The sequence below is a fragment of the Pongo abelii genome, chromosome 19 (assembly GCF_028885655.2).
Source record: "Pongo abelii isolate AG06213 chromosome 19, NHGRI_mPonAbe1-v2.0_pri, whole genome shotgun sequence".
NCBI classification, from domain to species: Eukaryota; Metazoa; Chordata; class Mammalia; order Primates; family Hominidae; genus Pongo; species Pongo abelii.
In genome coordinates, this window is record NC_072004.2 from 51331215 (window position 1) to 51344227 (window position 13013).

Here is a 13013-nt window from a genome sequence, read left to right on the forward strand (position 1 = left end):
CTTTCTCAGCCTCCGGAGTAGCTGGGACTACAGGCGCCTGCCACTGCGCCCAGCTAATTTTTTGTATTTTTAGTAGAGACGGGGTTTCACCGTGTTAGCCAGGATGGTCTCGATCTGCTGACCTCGTGATCCGCCCGCCTCGGCCTCCCAAAGTGCTGGGATTACAGGTGTGAGCCACCGCGCCCGGCCCATACTGATTTTTAAATTAAAAAAATCTACATTCTATATGCCCATCATAGCTTCTCCCTAATAAAATCTTTGTGAGTGTTTATGGGACTTCTTCCCTGGAAAATCTGCAAGCAGCCTGGTAGTTTTATATATATAGGAAAGCCAAAGGACAAACTAGGAATTATGTCAGAGATGGGGAAAGACTAAGGATTTTACCCAAATCAGTTGAGAATCAGCCTTAAGTATAAATGGGCCAGGTGTTGGTGGCTCACACCTGTAATCCTAGCACTTTGGGAGGCCAAGGTGGGCAGATCACTTGAGGTCAGGAGTTCGAGACCACCCTGGCCAACATGGCGAAACCCCGTCTCTACTAAAAATACCAAAATTAGCCAGGCGTGGTGGCACGTGCCTGTAGTCCCAGCTACTTGGGAGGCTAAGGCAGGAGCATCACTTGAACCTGGGAGGCAGAGGTTGCAGTGAGCTGAGACCACGCCACTGCACTGCAGCCTGGGTGACACAGCGAGACTCCGTCTCAAAAAATAATAATAAAATAAAAAATACATGAAGCACAATTAACATTTTATAATTTTATAGAGCAAAAGTTCATAAAAATAAATATTCTAATTAACTGTTTCTCCTACATCTTATAAACACTATTATCAAGCTCATTTAAGATTGAAGATAAATTATATCATGGCATGGGTAAAGATTTTCGATAAGGAGTTGCTGAGATAAGAGTCAAAATTCTCCAGCATAAATTCACTGACAGGGATTTCTGTTCAATCTTTTTAAAATTCTAATATCCAATTTATTTCCTCTAGAGAATAACTCATGTAGAATCATAACCTCTTTGGTGGACCTTGATTTTTCCATCAGTAAAAGTATAGAACTAGTTTTGACTTAACAGTCAACAAATGCCTACCGTCTCCATATCTGGCTGATGAGAGCGCCCTCATGTGTGCATTTGTTGTAATGTTTTAGAAATCTGAAAAAGACAATATTAATCTCAGCAGTAATACAATAAATAATGTCTTCATTTGCACATTTATGATAGCTTCAGGTATTACTCAGTAAAAGCTAAAGGCAAATGCTGTAGTAGGTTAATCTTACTGTCGTTCACTATCAAACCTTTCATATGCCAATTTCATCCTAAAACAGTGAAGTTATTGTTTTGGTTTAAATTTTAATTTAATGACTTAAGGGATTTTTTCCCTTAAAACTTCTAAGTATTTCATTATAATATTATTTCATCATTAGGCTTAAAGGAAAATATGTGGTCAATTGAGTTGTTATTTATTATACATGATAGCTTGACATCATCTTTTTAGGGATGGAAAACAGCTCCAGGGACCAAGTCTAACTCAGGTTTTTGATATAAGAATTTACCTGTCGACCGGGCGTAATGGCTCACACCTGTAATCCCAGCACTTTGGGAAGCCGAGGCGGGCAGATATAGGTCAGCAGATCGAGACCAGGAGTTCAAGACCAGCCTGGCCAAGATGGTGAAACCCCATCTGTACTAAAACTACAAAAATTAGCCAGGTGTGATGGCAGGCACCTGTAATCCCAGCTACTTGGGAGGCTGAGGCAGGAGAATCACTTGAACCCAGGCAGCAGAGGTTGCAGTGAGCCAAGTTCACGCCACTGAACTCCAGCCTGGGCAATAAGAGCGAGACTCCATCTCAAAAAAAAAAAAAAAAAAGAATTTACTAGTTTAAATCATAACAGTTTCTTCCTACTCAAAGAGACTACATTGGAAGAAGCCAAAAGAGAAGCTTATTTATTTATTTATATGCTTTATTTATTTATTTTTGAGACAGAGTCTTGCTCTGTCACCCAGGCTGGAGTGCAGTGGTGTGATCTCGGCTCACTGCAACATCCGCCTCCTGGGTTCAAGCGATTTTCCTGCCTCAGCCTCCCTAGTAGCTGGGATTACAGGTGTGTGCCACAACGGCCAGCTAATTTTTGTATTTTTAGTAGAGACGGGTTTTCACCATGTTGGCCAGGCTGGTCTCAAACTCCTGACCTCAGGTGATCCACCTGCCTCAGCCTCCCAAACTGCTGGGATTACAGGCATGAGCCACCAAGCCCAGCCTAGAGAAGCTTATTTTTTAAAAGAAAATATACAAAAAAATCAAAATCTCATAAGTCCAATTGTAATTTTTTTTGGCTTTTAAAAAATGCTAATGCCCTCAAATATTCTCCTATCCAATCATTGTATTTTAAATGGCATTCCTCCAACAAATATTTGTTGAGCCCCCCACTATATGCCAGGATTGAAATGTCAAATTGAAGGAGGCAATAGCTACTGAAGTAAAGCAAAAAAAAAGTACTGATTGTTTTTCCTTCTATAAAATGACCTAGTAATAACCGCTTTACCCAGGAGAGTTGCTGTAAAGATCTAATAACATGACATATATAACCACACCCCTAAAGAATGAGGTGTTATTAAAATGTTTGCAAGAGAAACCTTAGTAATTCCAAGCACATATTTTAGGAATGGTTTCTTGTGTAGAAAATCCTTGAATGTGAGGCTCTACTGATTTTTTTAATGCATATTCTCTTCTTACGTATGTAGTTTTTTGTTTTTTTTTTTTTTTTGAGACAGAGTCTCACTCTGTTGCTCAGGCTGGAGTGCATTGGCACGATCTTGGCTCACTGCAACTGCCACCTCCCAGTTTCAGGTGATTCTCCTGCCTCAGCCTCCCGAGTAGATGGAATTACAGATGTGTGCCACCACACTTGGCTAATATTTGTATTTTTAGTAGAGATGGGGTTTCACCATATTGGCCAGGCTGTTCCGGAACTCCTGACCTTGTGATCCACCCACTTCAGCCTCTCAAAGTGCTGGGATTACAGGCATGAGCCACTGTGCCCGGCCTACTTTTTTAACTAATGTTTAAAGAGACCCACTTTATGTACAGAATTCTGGCTACAACCTAACACATGAGTTGCTCTGTTCATCAGTTATAGCCAATTTAAGTAATTGTGAAAAGCTCAACAATACTTTAACTGGCAATGAAAGCTTCAATATCTCACGTTTACCACCACAACTTCGGATTTCTTGGTAGCTAAATAAAATGCTTCTATTTTGTGGGGGAAAAACTGTCACATAAGTTGAAATTCTGCAATGTTCAATTGACAAAAAGGTCTCTATGTTAAATCAAAGGTATAAATTCCACGTCAGTAGTACATGAGAGAGAAAAAAAGCCAAAATTAAAGTGATTCATGCTCACTTCCCTAACTGAACCTAAGATTTTACTAACAGAGATGCCGTAACTTTGATCATGCACACATCAAACTTGAATTTAAAAACATGCATGCACTCACTCATCTTTTATCTCTTATGTAATTAATACTGTAAGATTATATTTTGCCTACGTGCTCTATATTACTAATTTATAGGATTATTACTATTCAGTGTTGTTTACTTGAAACCATACTGTACTATACACAACTTTTGCATTCCATGCCAACTTTATTTTTTTAATTAATTTTTTTTTTGATACAGAGTCTCACTCACTCTGTCGCCCAGACTGGAGTGCAGTGGCACGATCTTGGCTCCTGCAACCTCTGCCTCTCGGGTTCAAGTCATTCTCCTGCCTCAGCCTCCCAAGTAGTTGGTACCACAGGTACATGCCACCACACCCGGCTAATTTTTGTATTTTTGGTAGAGATGGGGTTTCACCATGTGGGCCAGGCTGGTCTCGAACTCCTGACCTCAAGGTTATAGGCGTGAGCCACCATGTCCCAACCCCATGCTAACTTTAGAGCTTATTTCCCATCCCATTCAAGATACAACACTACTTGTGTTACGTAGTGAGCAGTGTGGGGAAGAAAAGCATAGAATTAAGTTAGTGACAAATCCAGTAAACTCAAAAAGAGGGAAAAAAACACTCCCAAACAATTGTTGTCCCCATATTCTATTCTCCCTAGAGGTAGTCCAAAAAGGAATGACAAAAGAAAAAAAAGGATACAAAATGAGATAATGGTTCATGTGACATATAAGTACAGTAATAAAATAAACAAACATATATGATATTTAAGCAAAATAGTATGTATGCATTGATGGTCATCTGATATAAATCCATCATTTCTGTTGGCCAATATCTAAAACCTTTACTTTTCTGAGGAGACAAGCTATAAATCTATACAGATATTTCTACAATGAGAATTCACTATTACATACGAACCAATATAATTTGATGTCAAATATTCACAATTAGTTTTAAAAAATCCCCTACTTGGCCGGGCGCGGTGGCTCATGCCTGTAATCCCAGCACTTTGGGAGGCCAAGGCAGGTGGATCATAAGGTCAAGAAATTGAGACCATCCTGGCCAGCATGGTGAAGCCCTGTCTCTACTAAAAATACAAAAATTAACTGCGCGTGGTGGCAGGCGCCTGTAGTCCCAGCTACTCAGGGGGCTGAGGCAGGACAATCACTTGAACCCAGGAGGCAGAGATTGCAGTGAGCTGAGATCGCGCCACTGCACTCCAGCCTGACGACAGACTAAGACTCAGTCTCAAAAAAAAAAAAAAATCCCCTACTTATGTTAAGAGTACCAAAAATAGGGCCATGAATGATGGCTCATGCCTATAATTTTGGCACTTTGGGAAGCCGAGGTGGGAAGATAGCTTGAGTCCAGGAGTAAAATAGTGAGACTCTGTCTCTACAAAAAAAAATAAAAAATTAGCTGGATGTGGCACACGCCTGTAGTCCAGGTACTCACGAGGCTGAAATGGGTGGATCACTTCAGCCTGGGAGGTCAAGGCTGTAGTGAACTGTGATCACACCACTACACCCTACACCCAGCCTGGACTACAAGGTGAGATCTATAGCTCTTTCAGGAATAAAATACATGTAGTTAGTGAGGTTTTTCTCTCCCACTGCTATAACTTAATTTTTGGTTGAGATGCTAAGCCAAACATCATTTTAAGTCTGTGGCCCAACCAAAAAAGGGAATCATACTCTTCAAAGAATTGTACATTCCCACTCTAATTGCTAAAATAAAATGTTGGATTATGAAAATCAATTTTGTAGGTATCAATAAGTTATAAGAGCATGGCTTATTTAAAAAAAAAAAGTGGGCCAGGTGACCTACGTGAGCTGCAAAGCAAGCAAACTGAATTTACTTATCAAAGAGCCCATCCTCATACTTAAAATTTCCCATGACTACATGGAAATTCTTTCACTTACCAGAAAGACCTGATTGGCACTTTCACTGAGAGCTGCGTCATCTGGGCTGTCGACAGGTGTCTGACGTGTAAACTTGGAATCAAACTGACTTACATCCTCTTCAGATTGCTTTATACAAACAAAATAATTTAGAAAATAATGAATAGTCTATACGACATCAATCAAACGCACTGTAAGCTCTGTGAGCTCTTTTCACAGGGGTTAACTATAATAAAGTATTAGAATAGTCTTAGCAGGCACAGAATGAAGAAAAAAATGCAAGTGGAAAGTACTGAGTCAAATTACATCTTCAAATCTTAAACATGCACTAAAATAGATTTTAGTACACTGTTATTCCTATTAAAACTGTGAATATATCGACTAGACATGGTGGCTTACGCCTGTAATCCCAGCACTTTGGGAGGCTGAGGCGGGCAGATCATGAGGTCAGGAGTTCGAGACCAGCCTGGCCAATATAGCAAAACCCCCTCTCTACTAAAAATACAAAACATCAGCCGGGCGTGGTGGCGGGTGCCTGTAACCCTAGCTACTCGGGAGGCTGAGGCAGGGGAATTGCTTGAACCTGGGAGGCAGAGCTTGCAGCAAGCAGAGATCATGCCACTGCACACCAGCCCAGGTGACAGTGCGAGAGTCTGTCTCAATTAAAAAAAAAAAAAAGAATATATCGAGCTCAAAACAAGCTGGAAAAAATGTGAATATCAATTTCCCCTCTCACAAAGCTTCAGTGTGCCTAGTCCACTGGCTAAATCCCTGTTTAGAGATAATTAATTCAGTTGGCTACTGCAGGTTTGTAATAAACCTGAAAAACTACTGAAGCAGAGTTAAAACATGAATAATACTGGTAAGATGCTCCAGTTAAAATTTCTTCCCACAGCTTATTTCATTCCTTTTGAAATCTAAAGGAGCAAAAATAATTTTCTATTCCGCATGGGTTATGTTATATTTCCTTGTGAAAGTATAGTTATCACTTCAGTTGTAACCATGAGATTTATTTATTTAATTCCTTCTCTCTTTCCCAAAATATCTGGTTAGACTCTTGGGCCAAATGTAGGAAGTAAATAATAATTTAGAATATCTGACTTAATAGTAAAAGATGACCACATTGACCTTATAATTCTCTTGGAGCCCAGACTGTGAACCTGCACTCCCTGGAGGAATGGCTGATTCCAAGTGTGGGGAAAATGTACAAGGTAAGCATAGAACACCAGTTTCCTTATTTTGCTCTCTCGTACAACACCAGACAATGTGCTCGTGTCAAAAGGACTCAGAACCCAACATGAAGATGCACCCAGCATTCACTGCACCCAGCATTCAACGAAGGGAAAAAATGAGCATCAATAAAAATAACTGCCAGGTGCGGTGGCTCACGCCTATCATCCCAACACTTTGGGGAGGCAGAGGCAGGTGGATTGCTTTTGTGCTCAGGATTTGAAGACCAGCCTGGTGAACATGGCAAAACCCCGTCTCTACCAGAAACACAAAAATTAGCTGGGCATGGTGGTGTACCTGTGGTCCCAGCTACTCAAGAGGGTGAGGTGGGAGGATTGCTGGAGGCCGGGACGTCAAGGCTGCAGTGGGCAGAGATTATACCACTGCACTACAGCTTGGGTGACAGAGTAAGACCCTGCCTCAAAACAATAAATGAATAAATAAAAATAAAATAAAAATAACTGCAATGAAATGAAACACAAATATGTTAAAACGTGTAAGTTCATAATATACTGAAAAAGAAAAAAACACACACACAAATTTCATTGGTCAATTTTGGAAGATGCTAGGGAACTAATTCACTATTTTGAAAACTAGGAAAGAATCAAACATACATCCTGCCTTTCCTGTATGAACTGTACCTTGGGTAACTAACTGATCAAAGAGTTTCTCTTTATGAAAGAATTCTAGCTAACAAAGAAAGAAGAAATAACAGAATAAGACCATTTCACAAACACTTGATGAAATTATAAAAGTAGGCCAGAGTTTCTCAACCTCAGGGCTACTGACATGTTAGGCCTATTAACACTTTGCTGTAGGGGGCTGTGCTGTGCTGACTCTTACCCCTGAAGGTACCTATAGCATTCCCTCCCCCAAGCTGTGACAATCAGTGTGTCTCCAGACATTGCCAGATTACCCTGGTAGTGAAATGCTGACACAGGCAGTGACCACGAACATCACTAAAAAAAACACACATACACACACACGTACACATTATGCCTCCTGATCAAAGCATATGCAATATTGAGAGTTTAATCTGAATCAGATCAACCACCTAAATTTAACTACCAGTTTTTGCAAATTTGGGGAACAGATGAACATGGTCAATGATACTCTGGGGATAATATCAGCAAAATCAAAATTTGAGAATTCTACAGGACAAATGACCCCGTTTCTTCAATAAATCAAGAGGGGAATCTATAAATGAAAAGAGACCTAAGAGACATAGTAACCAAACTACATACAGACCTTGATTAAATCCTTACAAACAGGAGAAAAAAAAAAAAAGAATGGAACAACAACAACAAAAAAAATTAGGTGGGGCAACACAGGGAGACCTCATCTCTAGAAAAATTCAAAAAATTGGATGTGGTGATGCACCCCTGTGGTCCCAGCTATATGGGAGGATCCCTTGAGCCTCGGAAGTTGAGGCTGCCATGAGCCGCTATCATGCCACTGCACTCCAGCCTGGGCAACAGAGAAAGACCCTATCTCAAAAAAAAAAGAGGAAAAAAAAACTGGGGAAAGTGTCAGCTTCTTAGGTGTGATGACGGGATGACAGTTATGTTTAAACAAGATGATCTAATTATTTTTAAGCTGGGCAGTAGGTGTATGACAGTTATCCTCCTTACAATTGTTTATTGCTTTTAAAAGTGGGTCACATTATGCTCCATGACCAAAAAATAATCACCATCATCATCCTCCTCCTTCTCCACCTACAGCCCAAAGAATGGAAAAAGAAACTGTGTTTTCTCAGATTCTGAGGTGGCAGAAAGACAATAACACACTAACTCATTTACTCATAAACATATTGTTATGGGTTGAATCATGTGCCTTACCCACCCCCAAAAAATTTCATATGTTGAAATTCTAACCTCTAGTTCCTCAGAATGTGACCTTATTTGGAAAGGGTTATTGCAGATGTAATTAGTGAAGATGAGGTCCTACTGGAGTAGAGAGGAACCCTAATCCAATATGCCTGGTATCCTTATAAAAAGGGGAAATTTGGCCACAGATATGCACACAGGTAGAACACCATGTGAACATGAAGGCAGAGATCCGAGTGATGCACCTACAAGCCAAAGAATGACAAAGATTACCAGCAAACCACCAGATGCCAGGGGAGAGGCATGGAACATACAGTTTCTCACAGTAGTCAAAGAAACCAACTCTAACAACGTGATCTAGAGTTTCTAGTCTCCAGATCTATGAGATAATAAATTTCTGTTGTCTAAGCCCCACGGTTTGTGGTACTTTGTTGCAGCAAGCCTAGCAAACGAATGCACACATATTCTATATTTTGAAGAAAAAATTCCCAGAGAATCATATTTAAAATAGTTAAATTAAGCAAAATAAAACAAACCAAAAAAAGAAAAGTCCCAACTACCTGAAATATTTAATTGTCTTAGGAACTGACTTAAGAATATCTAATACAGTCAATTGCCACTGGTTTTAGTTCTTTAAAAGATAGTACAAAAATAAAAGATGCTTGGCTGGGTGCAGAAGCTCACACCTGTAATCCCAGCACTTTGAGAGGCTGAGGTGAGTGGATCACTTGAGCCCAGGAGTTCGAGACCAGCCTGGGCGACATGGCGAAACCCCGTTTCTACAAAAAACACAAAAAAATTAGCCAGGCATGGTGACACATGTCCGTAGTCGCAGATATTCGGGAAGCTGAGGTGGGAGAATCACCTGAGCCTGGGGAGGTCAAGGCTGCATTGAACTGTGATCGTGCTACTGCACTCCTTCCTGAGTGACAGAGTGAGACCCTGTCTCAAAATAAAATAAACAGGCCGGGCGCGGTGGCTCACGCCTGTAATCGCAGCACTTTCAGAGGCCGAGGCGGACAGATCACGAGGTCAGGAAATCGAGACCATCCTGGCTAACACGGTGAAACCCCGTCTCTACTAAAAATACAAAAAATTAGCCGGGCGTGGTGGCGGGCACCTGTAGTCCCAGCTACTTGGGAGGCTGAGGCAGGAGAATGGCGTGAACCCGGGAGGCAGAGCCTGCAGTGAACCGAGATCGCGCCACTGCACTCCAGCCTGGGCGACAGAGCGAGACTCCGTCTCAGAAAAAAAAATAAATAAAATAAATAAAAAATAAAAACAAAGATGCTGAAGAGAGGATAAACCAGAGATCTTTGAACTGCTAATAAAAAAAATGTTTCTGTCTGCTCTGAGATTTTTCTTTTCTTTTTTTTTTTTGAGACAGAGTCTTGCTCTGTCGCCCAGGCTGGGGTGCAGTGGCACAATCTCGGCTCACTGCAAGCTCCACCTCCCGGGTTCACGCCATTCTCCTGCCTCAGCCTCCGGAGCAGCTGGGACTACAGGCGCCCACCACCGCGCCCGGCTAATTTTTTGTATTTTTAGTAGAGACGGGGTTTCACTGTGTTAGCCAGGATGGTCTCGATCTCCTGACCTTGTGATCTGCCCGCCTCGGCCTCCCAAAGTGCTGGGATTACAGGCCTGAGCCACTGCGCCCGGCCGAGATTTTTCTTATTCTAAAACAATCTCAAGCGATCTTCCTGCCTCAGCCTGGCAAGTAGCTGGGACTTACAGGCACAAGCCACCACACCCAGCTAACTTTTAAATGTTTTGTAGAGATGGAGTCTTGTTGCGTTGCCTATGCTGGTCTTGAACTCCTGGCTTCAAACAATCCTCCCACCTCGGCCCTTTAAAGTTTAGGGATTACAGGCGTGAGCCAATGCACCCAATTATACGCTTTCATGTATACTTACCAACAGAGGTTTAAAAGGGGGCTCCACCTTTTGAGCCAGAAATTTTTCCCAGTTAATGTGTCTAAAGAATGGATGAGCCTAGGGAAAAAAAGCAGAAAGAAAAGTTAGGGGGAATAGACTTTGCTGGATTGATAATCACCTTTTTGAAGTTACAAGTCACAAAATAAGCTAAACTTATAAGCAACTACATATAACCCTCAGAAATACATAAAACTAGCATTATCTTCCCCACAAAACAGCAAACATGCCAATCTCTACTTGCACTTCTCCAGCGTCCCCAGGACCAGCTCACAGATGAGAAGCAGCATTTCTTTTCAGCAGCTTTAAAGAGGATAAAGAACCTTAGTCAAACTGATTTTTTTCCTTTTTAGACTTTGCTTGTCTACTTTGCCTTGAGAAAATATAGTTTATTGGCTGGGCACGGTGGCTCATGCCTATAATCTCAGCACTTTGGGAGGCTGAGGCAGGTGGATCACCTGAGGTTGGGAGTTCGAGACCAGCCTGGCCAACATGGTGAAACCCCTTCTCTACTAAAAATACAAAAATTAGCCAGGCATGATGGAGCATGCCTGTAATCCCAGCTACTAGGGAGACTGAGGCAGGAGAATCACTTGAACCTGGGAGGCGGAGGTTGCAGTGAGCCAAGATCATGCCATTGCATTCCAGCCTGGACGATAGAGTAAGACTCCATCTCAGAAAAAAAAGAAAAGAAAAAAATATATAGTTTACTAATTACTGCTGAAAAATTGTTTAAGGGTCTGTAATCCCAGCACTTTGAGAGGCCAAGGCAGGTGGATCACCTGAGGTCAGGTGTTCCAGACCAGCCTGACCAACATGGTAAAATCCTGTCTCTATTAAAAATACAAAAATTAGCTGGGCGTGGTGGTGGGCGCCTGTAATCCCAGCTACTCGAGAGGCTGAGGCAGGAGAATCGCTTGGACCTGGGGGACTGAGGTTGCAGTGAGCCAAGATGGCACCACTGCACTCTAGCCTGGGCGACAGAGTGAGACTCCATCTCAAAAAAAAAAAATTAAAAAAAAAATATGAAAAGAAAGTCGTTAAACAAATCTGTACTTTGCCTTCAAAATTTAAAGACATTTTTGGTTCAATATATATTATTCAAAATATACATTAAATTCTATCTAGTTAAATCCTAGTCATTGAATCTTACAGTGTCAGTGACCATTTAAGAACCTTACCTTTTTAAGCAGACCTCTGGCTTCTTGTGTGAGGTAGGGAGGCAAATTGAGTTTACATTTGAGGATGTTGTCAATTGTTTTCTTTCTATTCTCCCCAGTAAATGGGGGCTAAGAGTAGAAGACAAGTGAAAAATATTAGTATAACGAAACAAATTTTAAATAACAGTATCTATTTCCTGAATTAGTTATGCATGGAGATCAGAAATGTATGCTGTGAAATGGGCTAACTGCTAAAGACCTTTATTTTGTTTTAGAGACAGGGTCTTGCTATGTTGTCAAGGCTAGATTCTATTAATAATCCTTAGCTCAAATGATCCTCCCGCCTCAGCCTCCTGAGTAGCTTGGGCTACAGGCATGCACCACAGTGCCCGGCAGACGTGCAGTTTTTAAGCAACAGGACAGAGGAAGTAGCAGTGTCCTGGAAGGAAGCCTGTGTTTCCACCATTAACTTGCTGTGTGATAATAAGTGAGCCATGTGATTTTATGCTTCAATTACTCCATTTATAAAATAAGGGCATTATCTGTTCAACATCTATTTCACAGGCCTGCTATGACATAGATCATTTAAATGAAAATGTTTCTGAAAGTATGAGATCCCATATAATCATACAGCATTATTAGTGTTAAACTGCTAATAACAAATCTTTGGGCTTTGAAAACTCCACTGGTAACATTTTCAGAAAGCACAGGACAGGTCTCTTGCTACAGTGACTCAGCACAGACCATAATACACACAGCTTTTAACTGTGCACCTACTGCTCCAGTCAGCATGTCATACATGAATGCTCCCAAACTCCACCAATCCACAGCACGATTGTGGCCACTTCTCATCAAGATTTCAGGGGCCCTACAATGAGGAAAATAATATGCTTAAAAATGCACCCATTTGCGTATCATCTGAATTAGAATTTTAAAAACAATATACAGAGTCAATGAGGCTACAGAAAACAGGTACTATTCCTTAAAACAGGTAAAATTAGCTATTACCCCCAAACCAATTATGTTTAACATGCAGCTCACATGTATTTTATTGTTCCACAAAACGTGTGTGTGACTGTTCCATCATGAATAGATTCTTTGCGTAGTCCAAAGTCTGTTAGTTTCACATGACCTACAATGAAAGATTACAGCATGATTATTCTCAGAATTCCAAGTATGTGCAGTGTTTGAACATGTCATATAACACCTTAGTCTATCCTTCCATTTAACTTTCCTTGCCTCAAACTTTTCTTGCAGATGTCAAGAACAAGGTACCATCCATAAAATGGGATGCTAACTGTTTAAGGCTAGGGCAAAGTCACCTTTTGCCAATGATATAATCTCTCTAGTAAAGAGAAAATAAAGATAGAAAAAAAAGTGAAATAACCTGTTTAAGGCCCTAGCTTTAAGTATACGCAGAATCCTCTACCATCCTGAAAAAGAAAAATCCTGTTTTATGAAGTCTAGTTTAAGTACACAGACCCTAATAAAGATATTCTGTACCTTTTAAACAAAGGTGTGA

General features: G+C 40.9%; 1 protein-coding gene across 16 annotated transcripts in view; it reads right to left on the reverse strand.

Moving 5' to 3' along the window:
- LOC112131566 (ribosomal protein S6 kinase beta-1-like) overlaps positions 1 to 13013 on the reverse strand; it is a 252973-nt gene that overhangs the window by 233027 nt on the left and 6933 nt on the right. For 15 of the 16 annotated variants that reach the window (XR_010138269.1, XR_010138268.1, XM_063718661.1 and 12 more), the window contains 5 exons: positions 12533 to 12623; positions 12248 to 12359; positions 11513 to 11620; positions 10314 to 10391; positions 5366 to 5473 (listed from right to left, as the gene is read on the reverse strand). Coding sequence is in view for 14 of the 16 variants with exons in the window: in XM_063718661.1 (XP_063574731.1) it covers positions 5366 to 5473; positions 10314 to 10391; positions 11513 to 11620; positions 12248 to 12359; positions 12533 to 12623 (497 nt within the window). In the remaining 2 variants the exon portion in view is untranslated. The remainder of the gene's footprint in view (positions 1 to 5365; positions 5474 to 10313; positions 10392 to 11512; positions 11621 to 12247; positions 12360 to 12532; positions 12624 to 13013) is intronic. The other variant, XM_063718657.1, reaches the window with a different exon arrangement.